Below are 15999 nucleotides of genomic sequence, written 5' to 3' on the forward strand. Positions count from 1 at the left end.
GTTCTGCCCAATTTCCCATCCACTCGACCATTGCCCCACGAAGACTGCTTCATGCCAATTCGTCGATAAATTTCTGCGATTCTCATAACGAGCATACCACTCACCTCCGAAGTCGACCCAGCGTCCCTATCACCACTTGCTTTGCCTTTATCACGAGATCGTCCCCCACAAGAGCTTCATCTTGCTGTTACCTTCAGCTTGACGGGTAAGGCACGAAGACCATCGCGGGGTAGCGGGGGCTGAACAAGGGTGGCGGAGGAGGATACAGTCATAGTCACACTTCTTTCTGCTGGAAGAGTATATCTTCATCATGGCCCGAACTGCCACAACCCATAAGCCCAATGTTCCCCGTCGACCCGTTCCCAGCAAATCCAGTCGGCCGGTGATCAATGCACCTACCATCTTTACAAAAAAAAGAGAGGAGGCTGCTAAGAAAAAGGAAGAAGCGGCCAGAGCCAAGGCTCAGCGTGCCCAGCGAAAGAAAGTGTGCCGAAGAGAAGATTGTCCGGGTGGAGGTATCGAAGATGGAATCTGTATGGGATGTGGTACCGTCATTGACGATTCAAACATTGTCTCCGAGGTCCAATTCGGCGAGAATAGTTCTGGTGCAGCCGTGGTGCAAGGTAGTTACCTGGGCGCCGATCAAGGTGGTGTGAGAAGCTCTGGGCCAGGCCTGAGAGGAATGGGAAATGAGGGAGAGGGAAGGGAAGCTACAATTAGAGATGGTATGTTTTAGGAGGCTGATGACCTTATCACGTTGCTGATTTCTTTCTTAGGAAAAAGAATCATGAATCAATTGGCTCAGCAACTTCACATCCAAGAGAGCACGGTCACGCATGGAGTACAGATACTGAAATTGGCTGTTATGAACAACTTCATTCAAGGACGGCGGACCGAGATGGTTTGTGCGGTATGCCTATATACTGCGTGCCGTATGACCCAACCCTGCCGTGTGATGCTTATTGATTTCGCGGACAAAATATCTGTGAGTATCCTCGTTCCGGGTTGTATTAGTCTTGCTAACCTTTTGGTAGCCCCAATGCAATGTATTCAAGCTTGGACGAACGTTTAAGGCGCTCCATACATCCGTCACACTAAATGGTGGCATCTATCCTGTAGTACCCGAAGATTTGATTTGGAGGTTTGCTGCAAAGTTAGAGTTTGGTCAACTCACCGAGAAGGTGGCTGAAGATGCTGTACGAATGGTGCAGCGTATGAGTCTCGATTGGATGGTAGTTGGAAGGAGACCTTCTGGAGTGTGCGGCGCTTGCTTAATTCTTGCCGCTCGGATGAACAACTTTCGACGAACTATCACTGAAGTCGTCTATATCGTCAAAGTCACTACGCACACCATCCAAAAACGCCTTGACGAGTTCAAGATGACGCCCACTAGCAACCTTACCGTTGATGAATTCCTCAACCATGAATTCCTTGAATCAGCACACGATCCACCTTCTTTCTACCAGCAGACCGAAGAGTTTCAAGCAACCAAGAAAAAGAGAAAGCGTAAAAGCAACGGTGCGACCGAGGGAGACAATGATCCCGATGATGATGAGGCAGATGAGGAAGAGGGACCCAACAAGCGACAGAAATCAACAGTTCCAGAAACCGAACTGCGCCGGGACGCAGATGGCTTCGCAATCCCACCTATACCTGATCACGCTCAATCAAATGGACAATCATCTTCGGACACTGCCGATTCCAATATAGATCCAGGACTCCGAAACTCGGCTGGTCAAGTCGCTGTAGATGAAGAAGCTTCTCTGGAAGAGGTCACTCGTCAAACCCTGGATGATCTTGCAGAAAGTTATGGAAAAGCTGACGATGAGCCGGGAATGACCTCCACTAATCCTGTTGCTTACAGTGGGCGAGGGAGACGTCCTACGAAGGAAATCCAAGTGCGTGTCAGTCAAGCATGGGAAAATGACGAACGCCAACTAGAGGCTGAAATGTCTGAACTTGTGTCAGACCCGAACACTTTGCAGCATGCCATTGCTTATGCTCAAGCCGAAGACAGAATTTCGACTTATCTGTTAGTCCCGGAATCAGTGGTGTGTATGGACGTACATATTGGAGAAGACGAATTCGCAGGGGACCCCGAGGTTGAGAATATGATTCTGTCCCCCGAGGAGGCACTCATCAAGGAAAAAATTTGGATCAACAACAACAAAGATTGGCTCCGTCTGAAGCAAAAGAAAGAGTTCGAAAGGAAACTCGCAGAGGATGGACCACCCAAAGCTAGGAGAGCCAGAAAGAAAAAGCCAAAGATCGGCGAAGGTCATGAGCCAATGGATCCTGCAGAAGCAGCTGTGCAGACGATGGAAAAGGTCAAAATGACAAAATCCAAGAAGATTGATTACCAAAAGCTTAGGGGTCTGTTTGATGGAAAGCGAAGTACCGAGGGCAGCGCTTATGGAAGTTCTGCGAACAGTCGAGCTGGAAGTGAGCTTGGTTCCGTTGCAGGATCTGTTGCCGATACGGCCTCTGTTCGCTCTCAAAGTGTGGCTGCCTCCGAAACGAGCGAAGCAGCAGAAAGCAAAGCTGGGAGTGTTGCTCCTGAAGATGAAGGCAGTCAAATGGGTGGCAGCGAACGAAGGACAAGTGTTGCTCCCTCTGAGGGAGGGGAGTCTACCGTTCAAGAAGACGATTGGAGAAAGGGAATGCAGCGACAACCCCAAGGAGATGATGAGGATGAGATGCCTGAAGACAACGAAGAATACGTCGATACTGGGTTCGGCGACGATAACGATAGTATTCCAGATATCGACGTCCCTGGTGGGTTCGATGGTCCAGAGGATGATGACTACGATTGAGGCGTTGGCGTGGAATGATAAAGGACAGTTTTGGGGTTTGCGGGTCATACATGGAGAACTGAAGTCTTTGCTTTTTGGGTAGACATCACAATTAGAGGCGTTGCGGGTGGGCATTCGAGATACCCGACGTGTACAATCAGATGGCAGTTCCGGCCCTGCCCCAGCGAAACGCCATTGAAGTATCAATCTTGTAAAGGTTGACTATCACAATGTATATTTTTTCAAAGCTGTTCCTAACCACATGTGAAGCATTCTCTCTACACGACGATGGCCCTCGATGTATACATTACAATCGTCTTTCGGTCGTCCGCAATAGTTCATTTCTCGACCAAACGCGGGGAACATATCGCATCCAGATCCACCGCTAATCCATCTCCCCTGCAGTAGACTAACCCCGAAAATAGATAGCCCTGCGCAACTCTCGTCCCAATCTAGCATAGCGCCTCTTCCTCCATTTCCTCGAATCCGCAGAATAATCGGTGACGTTAGCGAGTCCTCGAGTCGAGCTCGTTCTAGGTCCGAGCTTCCATTTTGCGGCGGAGCTCCAGAGGGAGGGCGAGTGAGCTCATTCCCCTCTCTCACCTGGGCAGCGCAGCCAACAAGCAAGCAAGCAAGCACGCCGGTCCAGCTCCTCCCACCACCCAGCTGGCTTGTTGCTTCTTCCCTTTCCCCTTTCCAACTGCATCGCATTTCCCACTCCGCTTACGCTTGATCCCATCTCTCTCCCATTGATACCTCGCTTTTCTATTCCCATTTCCATTTCTATTTCGTTCATATATATCACCCGCGGCCATGGCGACGAGAAAGAGAAAGCAGGATGAGGAGCTCGTGGCTCTGCCTAGTGACGAGAGCGAGGAGGAGGAGGAGTAGGTGGCTGCACTCTTTTGTTGCGCACCCTTTGCTGGCGACTTTCTTGTGTCGCGTTGTGGTTTTTTGGGGTGATTGATGGGTTATCGGATGCTCAATTGATGGTTCTCTTGCTGAAGTCGAGGGGCTCTTGCTGAAGTCGAGGGGCTCTTGCTGAAGTCGAGGGGCTCTTGATCTGCCTAGCGCATTGGATGCGCCGAGCGGACTTGATGATGCGCAAGTCGCGCGGCTCATTGAGTGCCTCGGTCGTTCAGCATGGAGATGTTGATTATATGTTTAAATGGCATTGCAATGGATGAATATCGCTGACGCTTGAGCTGTGTAGGTATGAGGACTCGGATGCCGAGGAAGGCGCCCCAGCTGCTGATTCCGACGATGATGAGGATGAGGACGAAGAGGATGATGAAGACGCCGAAGAAGAGAATGGAAAGGTTGAAGCAGGTATGGAATTCCCTCCCATCATTCTAATTCCATTATCGCGCCCTTTCTTCCAACTGTGGCATTCTCCAACATTGACTAACATATCCAACCAGCACCTCAACCAGCCAAGAAGAAGCGTAAAACCGGTCCTGTCTCTGCCGACAAGATCCCCGCCGACGAGGACGAAGTCGAGGAAGTCGAGCCTCAAGAGGATGGCATAGATGACGAGGATGATTCCGCTGATGATGATGAGGTCGCGGCTACAGGTCCAGCTTCCAAGGCGAAGCAAGTCAAGGGAGGTGTCGTCCCGGCCGACGACGATCTCGAGGAGGTTGATGAAGTCGTTGCTGCTGACGAGGAGGACGATGATTAGATCATTACTCCTTCTCGAATGGTTGCACGATGTAATGGACAATGATCAGTGAGGGAAATAGGACTCACAGGACAAAAAGAAGGGATCGTTTCGGGTCAGGGTCGCTGTAGCCGTCGGTTGGCTAGGTATATTTGCTTTCTAGATCTCTTATTTAAAACAATTAGGAATATACATTGTGTGAAATTATTGTCATTGTGTTATAGTATATTTTCTTGCAACGCGATGTTACCTCGTCGTACCTCACAACATCCCGAATTCGCAAGCTCGCTGGCATACACATCACGAGTTCCCTTCTCAACCACATATATCTACGAATCAACTCATATATCCAGAAACACGACCCCCATTCCCCTGCCCAATACCACACTCTCAAGTCTCTCCTCCCCCACCCATCTCAGGCACAACCCAACTCACCCGCATGATCGTACCGCTTGACAGCACATCCACCAAGACACGTCCTCGGTCTGACTAGAGCCAAAGCTTTTTCGTGGATGCGTTATTGGGTTTGTGTTTCTCGGATTCGAAGCATATTAAGGCGCGCGTATATCTGGGCTCTGCTATTCCTGTTCGTGTCTCAAGTTGGTTTGATCATGCATTGTTTGGACGCTAGACGGTGAGGCGAGGGGGCGTGTTACTGCATACTGCATCTATACCACAGCACCCGGGATTTCGTATTTTGAGAATTGATGGGAAGGGTGTTGGGTTGGGGTATGTGGGATTTTTGCTTATTCCTTTGGGAGTTTTTTTCTGGCGGTGTAAAACGCTTCTTCTTTCATAAAAGCTACGAACTTTGTTTATTATCGAGATATAAATCCAGACCGAGGACTCTAGTAGTGGGGCAAACTTGCTACTGCTTATCCCAGAACCGTGGCAATCTTGATTTCCATGCATTGTTGATCGTGGGTACTGATAGGACGGGGCGGACTGTGCGCATACGCAGCGTGGATGTGTGCGAATCAACTTCCTGAAGGCGAGAAAGCATCACGACACGACGATTTACAAGCAGGGCAGGGAGGGGCCCGGAGATTTTCTGAGGTGTTTGGAGGGGTTTGGAAGAGGGAATCTTGGTTCTGGGATATTTTTGTTTCTTCTTGATATTTGGGTTTGTTCTTGGTTTTGAGGTTTTTGGAGAAATTTTGTGGTTTTGCGTGTTTGGACGATTGGATGCGAGACGAATGCTTTGCGAATTATTTTGGACGACGTAACGAATATACGAAAACGAATTCACGATGCCATCACGACTGTCGAATCTGTTTACGCTCACCTTACCTTCTTCCCACGCAAATCTCACGCCGTTTCCTACCTCTCCCGAGATATACCATGAATCCAAATTCCATGGGAACGAGAATTTATATCGAAATAGCACGTATGGGAGGAAGGAGAAAGCTGGGCTTGATGGGACTATAAAAAGAGGAAGACGACAGAGTTTGAAAGAAGCTGCGGGATTGCTTCTTGGGAGGAGATTAAAAGAAGAGATTACTGTCGTTCCAACGAAAGAGCCGGAACGTCGACGGAGGAGTGTTGTCAGAGATGATACTAGAGAAGATGGAAGCAAGAACAAGAGATCACCCAGTAGATCCAGATGTATACCAGATCTCCCGCCAACACCGCCCGAAAAGGACCTTCCACAAACGCAGCCTATTCCACATAGAAGGAATTCGAGCATCTCGAGTATGTTACGAAGAAAATCTGCGATTGTAGTACCACCACCTCCTTCCGTAGCAGGATCAGAGAGAATCGGCCGCGAAAAGGGCAAAGAAAGACACGATAGACACGACTCCTCCTTCTCAAGCGTCTCCTCCAGTTTCGAACTCGACCGCAAACCAAGAAACAGATCCCGAACCTCCCTCTTCCGCTCTCGCTCACGTACCGACGCACCACCCGGCCTCTCTCCCTCCCAACTCACCCAACTCAAAACGATTCTGCTAGACATCCAAAACTGTCTCTTAGCCCAAGAACAAACAACCGCCTCCTTCGAACGAAACCTCATCTTCCTCCTCGCCGTCAAAGAACTCAGCATCAAGAACAACAAAAAGCTAAACCTCGAATGGAAACGCGGGTTATGCAAGGAACTAAACGTCTGTCGCGAAGAACTCGGCCGTGTCTTCACCCGCAAACACTCAATCTCAAACCGCAGCACCGACGCCGTCCGCGATCTCCTCAACCGTCTCGATCGTAACACATCAAGATCCTCCTCCACAACCCGCAAACGCTCCTCGTACCTCACATTCAGCGACCGCTCTAAACCGCCTTTAACGCACGCCCGCCAGCATTCCGCCCCGGTCATCGTATCTGAGGGCGTCACGCTCGATATGATCCACGCGCTTATCCTAGAATTGAAGAAAGATAACGAGGTTCAGAGGTTGCTGGATGACTGTATTCTTGATGCTATTACACGGAAGTGCTGGAAGAATCGCTGGGTTAGGAGCCCGAATATGAGGATTGAGATGAGGCGGTTTGTCGGGTTTGTGATGGAACGGGTGGGCGTGTTGGGGGGAAGGAGGTGGGAGGTTGGGAGGGGGGTGGGATTGTTGGTTTTGTTCTGGGAGGGGGTGGAGGGCGAGGAGGGGGTAGGGAGGAGTAGGAGTCCGAGAGGTCAAAGTAGGGAACGCGGGTTGGAGAGGGGGAAGGAGGGGAGGAGGTTTAGTTGGAGGTGAGATGGTTTGTGAATGGCATAGGTGATCAGATGGGTAAAGCGGAGCGGAATCCCGAAAGCCTCACGACGCTATATGACTTTTCTTTCTAGAGGCAAATTGGTCTTCTTATGGTTCTGGGTTAGATTTACGGCATATTGGGTATATATAGACGGTTTCTGGCAGATCTGGTGGGTTATATCGAGCGTGGAGTTTTGGGATAGGACAGGATAGGATTTAGATACCTTGTCCTTGGTTTGATTACGGATCCTTTCCAAAAAGGGGAAATATATAGAGATACGAATTATGAAATGATTTAAGTCCTGATTAATTTATTTCAGACTCACTCTGGTGCGTTTCTGGTGTTTGATGAATTCTAAGTTGACGGTTTATGAGATTATTTCACTTTTACTCTTGCTATACTCATTTTGTGATACCTAAAGTATTTTCTGGCAAAGGACTAATTTGACTGTTGCTAGGTAAACGGGGATATCATTTGATCACCAAAGTCTGAAATATAGTACATTAAGGTTACAAAAATATCTTAGGTATCTGTCGCAGACAAGTCCTACAACAAAAGTCGTCCTATATTACAGTCGTCATTGGAATGCGGTACGTCGCGTACTCCGTCGGCTCGTGACGGCTTCGCTTTCGGCTGCGGAAGCCGCAACAAAATTTCGTACACACTTCAACAATGTCAACATCCCAACCACCAACCCCTCCATCCAGCGCAACCTCCTTCCTCCCCCTCGATGCATTATTCGAAAACCCCGTCTTCGCTGGCGGAGCCGGTCTTGCTGGTCTGGCAGCCGCTGCCTCTCTCGGGCGCAAATCCATCATACTCGGAGCTGGAGCTCTAAAACGGCGGCTCCTCGTCGAAGTCGAGATCAGCAAACAGGACAACTCCTACGGATGGTTGTTAGCATGGATGTCTCTACCGCGTCCTACCGGTGGCTTTATCCAGTCGCGAATGACCCGGTTGCATCAATTGTCGATGAAAACGAGCTCGACGTCGATATTCGATAAGCCCCGACATGCGAGTTTCATGCTGCATGCTGGGTATGGACGGTACTTTATGCGGCATAAAGGAGTGTATTTCCAGGTCAGTCGGGAGAAACAGAGTAGTTCCAATATGACGACCGGCGAACCGCACGAGACGATTACGCTTACGACGTTGTATGCTCAGCGGCATCTGTTTGAGGATATATTCAGGGAGGCACATGAATTGGCGGTGGAGGCGCAGGAGGGGAAGACGGTGATGCATACGGCGCAGGGGCATTCGATGGACTGGAAACCATTTGGGAACCCGAGGAAGAAGAGGCCGTTGAGCTCGGTGATATTGGATAAGGGGATTAAGGAACGGATAGTCAGTGATGTGAAGGACTTTCTTGACAGCCAGAAATGGTATGTGGATAGAGGGATTCCGTATCGGAGAGGATATCTGTTGTATGGACCTCCTGGGAGTGGTAAAAGCTCCTTTATACAATCACTGGCTGGTGAACTAGATTTCGGGGTTTCTCTTATCAATTTGAGCGAACGGGGGATTACGGATGATAAACTGGCAATGCTTCTGACGAAACTGCCTCCTCGGACGATTCTCCTACTCGAAGATGCTGATGCGGCATTTGTCAATCGAAGAAAGACGGAGTCCGATGGGTATAATGGTGCAACGGTTACCTTTTCTGGTTTGCTTAATGCTCTAGACGGTGTGGCAGCAGGAGAAGAACGGATCGCGTTCTTAACAACAAATCACATCGATCGATTAGATGAGGCACTGATTCGCCCAGGAAGAGTGGATTTGACAGTCAGGATAGGACAAGCGACCAGATATCAGGCCGCCGAGATGTGGGATAGATTTTATGGAGACATAGACGGCGATGGCGCTGGGAGAAGTCGATTCTTGCAGAGACTCGAAGATCTTGATCTTATTGCTCCCGAGGGGGGTCAAAAGACAAGTAAAATGCATACCAGTACAGCTGCGATACAGGGGCTGTTCTTGTTTAATAAGAATGATATGGAGGGGGCTATTGAGCAGGCCCCTGGTTTGATACCCAGGATATATGAGGCGGAGGAGCATGAGGGGATGAGGGTTCCTGCATAAGATTCGAGGAAATATCGCTCATCAAAAACTCGAATTTATCTTGATGATGATTGTACAATTGTAATATACCAAGTACATAATATGACAACAATACACAGCGCTCAAAACTCGGCACAGCAATTCAACCTCGTCATCTCATTACCACCCTCCAAACCAAATCTCCAATCATCAGGTATCTACTGCGCAATAGCACTCCTCCCATCCTCCTCAGGAAGTCCCTCCTCATCGCCAGGCTCCTGATAAGTTCCCTCTGGCTTCGCACCTCTTGTCCGGCCCCCAGAAATGATATTCGACTGGTCAATCGCTTCTTTGTCATCTTTCACTACAACAAAATTAGCCCACATTCATTGGTTTTTCGAGGGATTGGGGGGGAGGGTGTGATGTAAAGGGGGGTAATACCAAGTTGTTGATCGCTGTCTGCGACTTCAGCGTCAATTGGATCTTCGATTTTTGCATCGTCGGATTGGACGGGGATAGGACCGCCTTTTTGGGAGGACCGCATGGTGTAATCGTTGTCTTGGACGGCGCCGGTGGGAATTTCGGAGGACATTTTGAGGGTGTGTTATGTGTTGTGAGGTTGGATGGCTCGTGAGTGTAGAGCTGTTTGACTGAGAGGGTTGTTGATTATGGCGGTTTATGTGGTGTATTTGTATCATTCCATGAGGATATGAGGGGAGGAGGAAGTGATTAGATCATTTACACGAGCACGTCTTGATGTCATGACACTGCCACTCACTCCACTATCTACACCTTTTAATATGCTACCGCCCGTGTTGTTGGGGGGGTTTGTCTGTGCTTTGGTGGATGGGATTTACGGATAGTTACTTTGAGGCTGGGCAGACTTCGTCGTTGGCAGAACTCTCTGTGACGACTTCCGACCCGTATCTATCTATATACCTCTCATCACCATATCCTTCAGAAATAAATCCCACGTCCCTTCAGAACAAACCCTCCTTTTCCATTCCCATTTCTGTTCACGAATCTGATCCTCAATTCCAATTCCCATCCCCAACTAGCGTCAGGAACACGATCTAAGATCTCACCGGGCCACGCACTAGTTTCCGGGTGGAGTACTCCGCTGGCCTGGGAACGAGGGGGTGATGAATCATGCATCGAGGGTCGCGACTTTTCGTGTTCGTGTCGTGTAGAGTGGTTTGTGTTTGGTGGTGGAAGGTATGGGGTTGATTGATGAGATGGGGAGGTTGGGGATTGGGGTGATGGGGAGGTTTGGTGAGGTTTTGGATGTTGACGCAGTTGACGTGTCGGTCTCGTGCGGTCATGATTTTCGTTAGTGGTTTGAGATCTGTGAATATTCTTTTTTTCACTAGTTGACGCCACTGAAGAATAATACAATCAACAAAATTGGGACAATTTCCTCGTTGTTGCGACTTGGTCAATACGACATACTTGGCTGATTACAGCCCGGTTATTACACCTTGGGCGAACAGCAATACCCAAACGAGAGTGTAGTTCCTGGATTGAGAATTTGGTTGCGAAGACGGTCCTCAACGCGTCTTGTACTGTTTTAACAGCAGAATGATCTTCGTTCTTGGCTCTTTGATCATGTAAATAAGTTAATTGAATATGCGAAAAAAGGAAAAGCAGATTGGGCTTTCGTTGACAATAACGTGCAACACTCAAGGTATGCGAGAATAAATTTGACAAAAATCTCTTCAATAGGAGCATGATCATGTTAGTCCTACACTGACTACCTATGGATTATCGACTGTAGAGGACGTCATTTTATTTTTTCAATGTTTTTGATTCGTTATTTTGCTGGTTTTCTCGCTGTGCTATCATTACAAAGAGTTTGAGCCAGACGCAAGTTGCATGTTTTGCCATTGTGGCATTTGCTGTACTGTTTTTTCTTCCGAACAATCTCAACATCTTGAGTCCGCATCGCTCTCCTGCTACAAGACTACGGACATGTAGTCGACACACGAGACTATGTCACCTGACTTGACTCGATGTCGTCTCTTCTTCGTATGCCGAGTATCTCGGACTCAGCTCCCAGGGCTTTTTTATGCCCTCAATGCTGGATTCGCGCCACTGCCAGCATGTTCTTCCTTAGCACCATCCACGCTCTTTGGGGCAAGCTTGGAGCTGAGGTCGAAAACAGGAAGTGGGCATGGAACTCCAGTGGAAGCACATGACAACACAATGGCCAAGTACCTATTCCGATATTAGTTGAGTACGCACAAGTCAGAAACGATTGACTTACCAGCCCATAATCATAGCCACAAATCCAAAGCCTCCAGCGATCTTGAAATAGTAGAAAGCGTGAGAAGCGCCGGCAGCCGTTGGGTTGAATCCAAGTTGGTAATAACCGGCAGCGAGAAAGCTGAAGAGGAAGATGAGGGAGAAGAATATGATGACGAAGGGTACGTTGGTTCTTAAAGATCCACAGAGGAAGATGAAAGCAACCAATGCCAGGACGACACTGTAATGGCCCTGTCCAGAGTTGTATGCCTGACTCAAAGCTCCCGCACCATTTTCTCCATAGAAGGCTTCAATTGCATGAAGCGGATCGTTGGTATATCCCAGATACACAAAGTGAGCACCGAAAATAATAAACACGGTCATTGGGAAGGTGTTTCCGATGATAAACTCGCCGATACCAGCGAGAATCAGTGGGATACCACCGAATGCGTAAAAGGTTCCGGAAACTGCGACGATAGTGGTCGGCGAGGAACCTTGGAATTGTAGGAGACTGAAGAGCGTTACTGAGAATGGAACCAGGAATCCAAGTGTGCCGAGAAGTGTGGGATTTCCGAGGCGTTTGGCAAGATCTCCTTTGGCGGCGTTGGGCTGGAAGAATAGTCGTTCGTATTGCTCGGAGGAGAGTTGGACTGTTAGTTGACGGGATAGAGTATCGCCATTGTGTTGGAAGTTTGGCTTGTCGCCGATGTCTGAGTGTGAAGACATGGTGGAATAGGAGCTGAGGGTTCTAGATGATGGGAGGTATAGAGGAGCGATGGTATGGAGTTGAGCTGTGAGACTTGGTTTTCAACTTGGAGGGTGAAGTTGAGGGGGAGTTCGAAGAGTACAAATACAATATGCATTTCCACCCACCTGGTATACTACTGTCCTAGTCCATTGGGATCCTGTTAGCATTGTACTTGATATCCACATCTCCAAAGTAACAGGTTCGATTTCGACCAGAGTGGATACAGAATTCGGCATCTATGGATGCCCAGACTCTTGTTCGAATCTAAACAAACTTAGCTCTCGAGCTTCATTACGGTAGGAAATCCATTTGATTGGCTCTAAATCAAGTTCCGAGTACGACTGATGTGAAAAGGGGGAAGAAGAAGTCCCAATTCGGTAAGGCCTTGCATAATTCAACGGAATCATTCCACGCGGAGTTGGGTTTCTTGTGGGAAATTCTTGAAGACTTGGTTTTAGCGTATCAAGCTATTTTAATCCAAGGGAAAGTCCGGGGAACGGTGTGGTCTAAAGGCAGCCGATCATCATTACCGACGTGGCGGTTCTCCCCGCATTGGGGGTGCGGGGATATGGGCGAGAGCATTGAAGTGATCTATATCTGTTGAATTTTCTCCTTGTGTGTATCAGGAACATTAATTTAGACTATCTCTGGATCCGGGAAATATCCAATGTTAGTGTTGTGTTTGCGAAACCGCTGTTGGACATCAATATGGAATTATTTTGACTCGTCTTCTTCCATCTGAACCGAGGATTTCCTCCACAAGTGGAAAACAAGACTTGACCAAGAGGCTAGACACGACTAAGCTTCAAGCCTCAACGCGCCACCTGAGTAGACACCGCAATTTAATCCTCGGCATGAAATAAGGTCTGTGTCATGCGAAACTGAAGTATTTTCGCTTCTGATTTCAAAGTCATATCAGTGCAATTGTCCGCCTGTCCGAAATTGTCGTTGAGTTCAACGATAAATAGAATATACTTTCATTTCAAAGACAATTCGATTATCAGTGATTTCTTTCTGACATGGCATTAGCATCACATTTCTCTTGTTGATGAAAATGGTCAAAGATCTCTACTTTGCTGTTACATTTAGACTGTCGTTGGAAACAGTAAAGTATACAAACCGATTCTGAGTTCTGCCGCTTCGGTCGTCGCTTTTCCTCTCTTGGCACTTCGATCATTGAGTATATGCTGGAGAAAAATCAAAACATTTCGTGAATGCTTAACAGATCGTGTAAAAGGTGCTAAGCAAATTTTACGGGACAGTGATCTCTTCTAGGTTAAGTAGCAAGTAATGAATTGTCTGTCATCTATAGGTTGATGGGTGTGTTAAAATGCTTATTCGAGATCGCAAGACATGACACTTCGTTGGGACATCAGCTACGTGAAGGTTGGATATTTGCCTCTGTTGCTTCTTGGCAGGTTCATATCAATTACAGTACCACCATCACAATTGCGGGAGTCGCCCATCCTTTTTTTATCGTAACCAAAATGATGATTCGTGTGCGAATACTCCGCCACGGTATTTTCCACTGTGCTTGATAGGGAATGTGACGTTAGATCAAGAAGCAGACCGAGTTGCTTATTGCAATGTCTTTGGTGAAATGGTCACAAATTCATGGAAGTGCAATGTTGACGTATCGTGTGCTTTAAGAAAGAGAGGAAATCAATGTTCTATTTATCTCTGATGTCGTACAGTCTGCGACGGTCACTCTAACGAAAAGACTCAGTGCAAGCGAGTCTAGCCAAAAAGTCTCATTGCATCATTTGCCCTAACCAAGATTTGCAAGTGTGCCTGATATGGAACTCATGAAGAGGAAAATTAGAGGGAGTGACCTCTAAGATCTCGCTTAAAGTTTGTATAGGAGTTCTACCTACATTCGACGTATGCAATTTCTTTTGGAGCTTGGCTGGCTATTACGGCAAGTGTGTCCTTCTAAGACTCAGCACCCAGTTGTGGCATGAGGCTATCGCCACAAGCACATAAAAGTGAGCTTCCAAAAGACAATTGGCTACAAGGAGGAAGGCTCACTATATTTAATACGTGTCATCAGACTATCATGCAGTCGCCAATTGATCATATCCTTGGGGGTGATTTGCAAAGATTAATGTCGCTGCTCGTTGCGTTACTGATACCAAAAAAAGAACCAAGTGCCACGGGCGAAAACCTTCTGCTGCTGACACGGCAGATATATTGGTCCCAGTTAGTAACACAGATTATCTAGGAAAGATGCGGATGTTCATGTTAGTTCCTGCGGGCTGACATTGAAACGGAGGGGTCAGTCTTCTTCTGAGAACTCAAGGAGCTGGGAGTTGTATGTGATTCCAACCTGTCCAAGTAGTATTGAGACGATATTCTTCTGCTCGCAGCTTTGAAAGTTCTTCGAACAGCTGATGGTTCTTAGTCGATTATTTACTTACGTATCGATATTAAAAACTTCAAACTTGGATGTTGAAGATGCTCATCAAGCCTTGGCTGCGAGTCTGGAATTGAATGGAGTCGACTAACTGGCAAAGAGACGCTGGAGTAATCACTAATTGGAAGTCTACTTTGGAGACATTTCTCAAGTCGATTGTTACTGATTTCTGTGTCAACAAACTTGGTCCCATCACAATTTATCAGACTCTCTTTCCGATAAAAATCGGTATTCTTCAACAACAGAATTCTGCATAAAGGAAGTGTGAACCCTTTATAAACAATCCAGAAAACTAAATTCTGACATTCTACAGTTTTCTACACTTTGTCAATCATTCTAGCTCTCTTGCTAAAGAAATCATCAAGGGATGATCAAGTTTCCAAAGCGGTTCACTCAATAGCTTTACAATCCTCTCCCGTACAACGATGAAATGCAGTCCAGTCAGTGTGTCAATAGCCTTTTCCAAATAAACCTCTTTCTATCCAACCCTGCATCGAAACCATTATTGCTGCATCACCTCCAGTAAATTCCCATCAGGATCAGCAATAATCAACACCCCATCAAAGCCCAGCATTTGAAGCCCAGGACTCGCCTCTTGAAAAGCATCTTTATCAGGAAACCCGAAAGCAGCAGGAATAACCGATTCGGCATGCGCTGCATCACCCACTCTTTTGACAATCGTAACGCCTTTTGCTTCCATTCGAGCTTGCGCGGCCAGGATATTAGGGACGACGAGCCCCAGATGTGAAAAGGATGAGTGAGGACGTGTTTGGGTTGGCGGAGGTGTAGCACCCTGGGTTATTCAAGTTAGTCTATACCACATTCATAGCTTTTTAAAAGCTGGTGGTGAGGCACAAACTTCGTAGCTGAGAAATTCTAATAAGCCCTCTCTATTCCTCATTTCCATTTCAATCGTCGCCGCATCTTGAAACCCAGTCCCGTTCTTTCCGCCCTGCGCGTGACCCAAGAACATGAAAGACCATTGCGGGTTCAATCGGAAGGTGAAGACGTGTCGCATTCCAAGCACGTCGCCGTAGAATTTGCGTGTGTTGGTAAGATTGCTGACGAGAATGGCGTGGTGATTTAGTGTGTATCCGAGGGTTTCTGAATCCGCCGGTCCATCGGTGCCGGGGATGATTTCTGGGAAGCTCGGGGTTGACATCTGGGAACTCTCTCGTTTGTACCGAGAGTGTTCGATATTCAAACCGACAGTCAAGCTAAAAGCATAGCAGAAAAGAACAGTGGTATACCCCCAATACATGCTCAACATCTCAATGACCGATGTGAGGTTCCAACAGCGAAAGATCTGACAAGGTTGAAGAGAGAATACGCAATTATGAGTGGATATTTAGGTACTTAGCTGTCAGCTGTTTGAGACGAGGAGAGGAGGAGCCATTTATATACAGACTCAGCACATGATTTGAAATTATAA

The 15999-nt window shown here is 47.5% G+C and overlaps 7 protein-coding genes across 7 annotated transcripts; 4 read left to right on the top strand and 3 right to left on the bottom strand.

The window, feature by feature from the left end:
* Positions 1 to 310: 310 nt before the first annotated feature.
* GLAREA_08663 (Cyclin-like protein) lies at positions 311 to 2813 on the top strand (the record flags this gene model as incomplete). Its single annotated transcript, XM_008077624.1, has 3 exons — positions 311 to 725; positions 777 to 910; positions 1035 to 2813. The coding sequence occupies 3 exons, from the start codon at positions 311 to 313 to the stop codon at positions 2811 to 2813; spliced, it is 2328 nt and encodes a 775-aa protein (XP_008075815.1).
* Positions 2814 to 3605: 792 nt separating this feature from the next.
* Positions 3606 to 4473, top strand: GLAREA_08664 (uncharacterized protein; the record flags this gene model as incomplete). Its single annotated transcript, XM_008077625.1, has 3 exons — positions 3606 to 3679; positions 4006 to 4121; positions 4214 to 4473. The coding sequence occupies 3 exons, from the start codon at positions 3606 to 3608 to the stop codon at positions 4471 to 4473; spliced, it is 450 nt and encodes a 149-aa protein (XP_008075816.1).
* Positions 4474 to 5702: 1229 nt separating this feature from the next.
* Positions 5703 to 7130, top strand: GLAREA_08665 (uncharacterized protein; the record flags this gene model as incomplete). The annotated part of the gene is made up of 1 exon (XM_008077626.1): positions 5703 to 7130. One exon carries the CDS (start codon positions 5703 to 5705, stop codon positions 7128 to 7130), a length of 1428 nt encoding a protein of 475 aa, XP_008075817.1.
* Positions 7131 to 7800: 670 nt separating this feature from the next.
* On the top strand, positions 7801 to 9207 carry GLAREA_08666 (P-loop containing nucleoside triphosphate hydrolase; the record flags this gene model as incomplete). The annotated part of the gene is made up of 1 exon (XM_008077627.1): positions 7801 to 9207. One exon carries the CDS (start codon positions 7801 to 7803, stop codon positions 9205 to 9207), a length of 1407 nt encoding a protein of 468 aa, XP_008075818.1.
* Positions 9208 to 9383: 176 nt separating this feature from the next.
* On the bottom strand, positions 9384 to 9757 carry GLAREA_08667 (uncharacterized protein; the record flags this gene model as incomplete). The annotated part of the gene is made up of 2 exons (XM_008077628.1): positions 9384 to 9529; positions 9607 to 9757. The coding sequence occupies 2 exons, from the start codon at positions 9755 to 9757 to the stop codon at positions 9384 to 9386; spliced, it is 297 nt and encodes a 98-aa protein (XP_008075819.1).
* A 1471-nt stretch (positions 9758 to 11228) lies between these two features.
* GLAREA_08668 (uncharacterized protein) lies at positions 11229 to 12132 on the bottom strand (the record flags this gene model as incomplete). The annotated part of the gene is made up of 2 exons (XM_008077629.1): positions 11229 to 11379; positions 11429 to 12132. The coding sequence occupies 2 exons, from the start codon at positions 12130 to 12132 to the stop codon at positions 11229 to 11231; spliced, it is 855 nt and encodes a 284-aa protein (XP_008075820.1).
* A 2937-nt stretch (positions 12133 to 15069) lies between these two features.
* On the bottom strand, positions 15070 to 15729 carry GLAREA_08669 (Glyoxalase/Bleomycin resistance protein/Dihydroxybiphenyl dioxygenase; the record flags this gene model as incomplete). The annotated part of the gene is made up of 2 exons (XM_008077630.1): positions 15070 to 15360; positions 15427 to 15729. 2 exons carry the CDS (start codon positions 15727 to 15729, stop codon positions 15070 to 15072), a joined length of 594 nt encoding a protein of 197 aa, XP_008075821.1.
* Positions 15730 to 15999: the final 270 nt, after the last annotated feature.

This window comes from Glarea lozoyensis (genome assembly GCF_000409485.1).
Source record: "Glarea lozoyensis ATCC 20868 chromosome Unknown GLAREA1, whole genome shotgun sequence".
In the NCBI taxonomy this organism is placed as follows: Eukaryota; Fungi; Ascomycota; class Leotiomycetes; order Helotiales; family Helotiaceae; genus Glarea; species Glarea lozoyensis.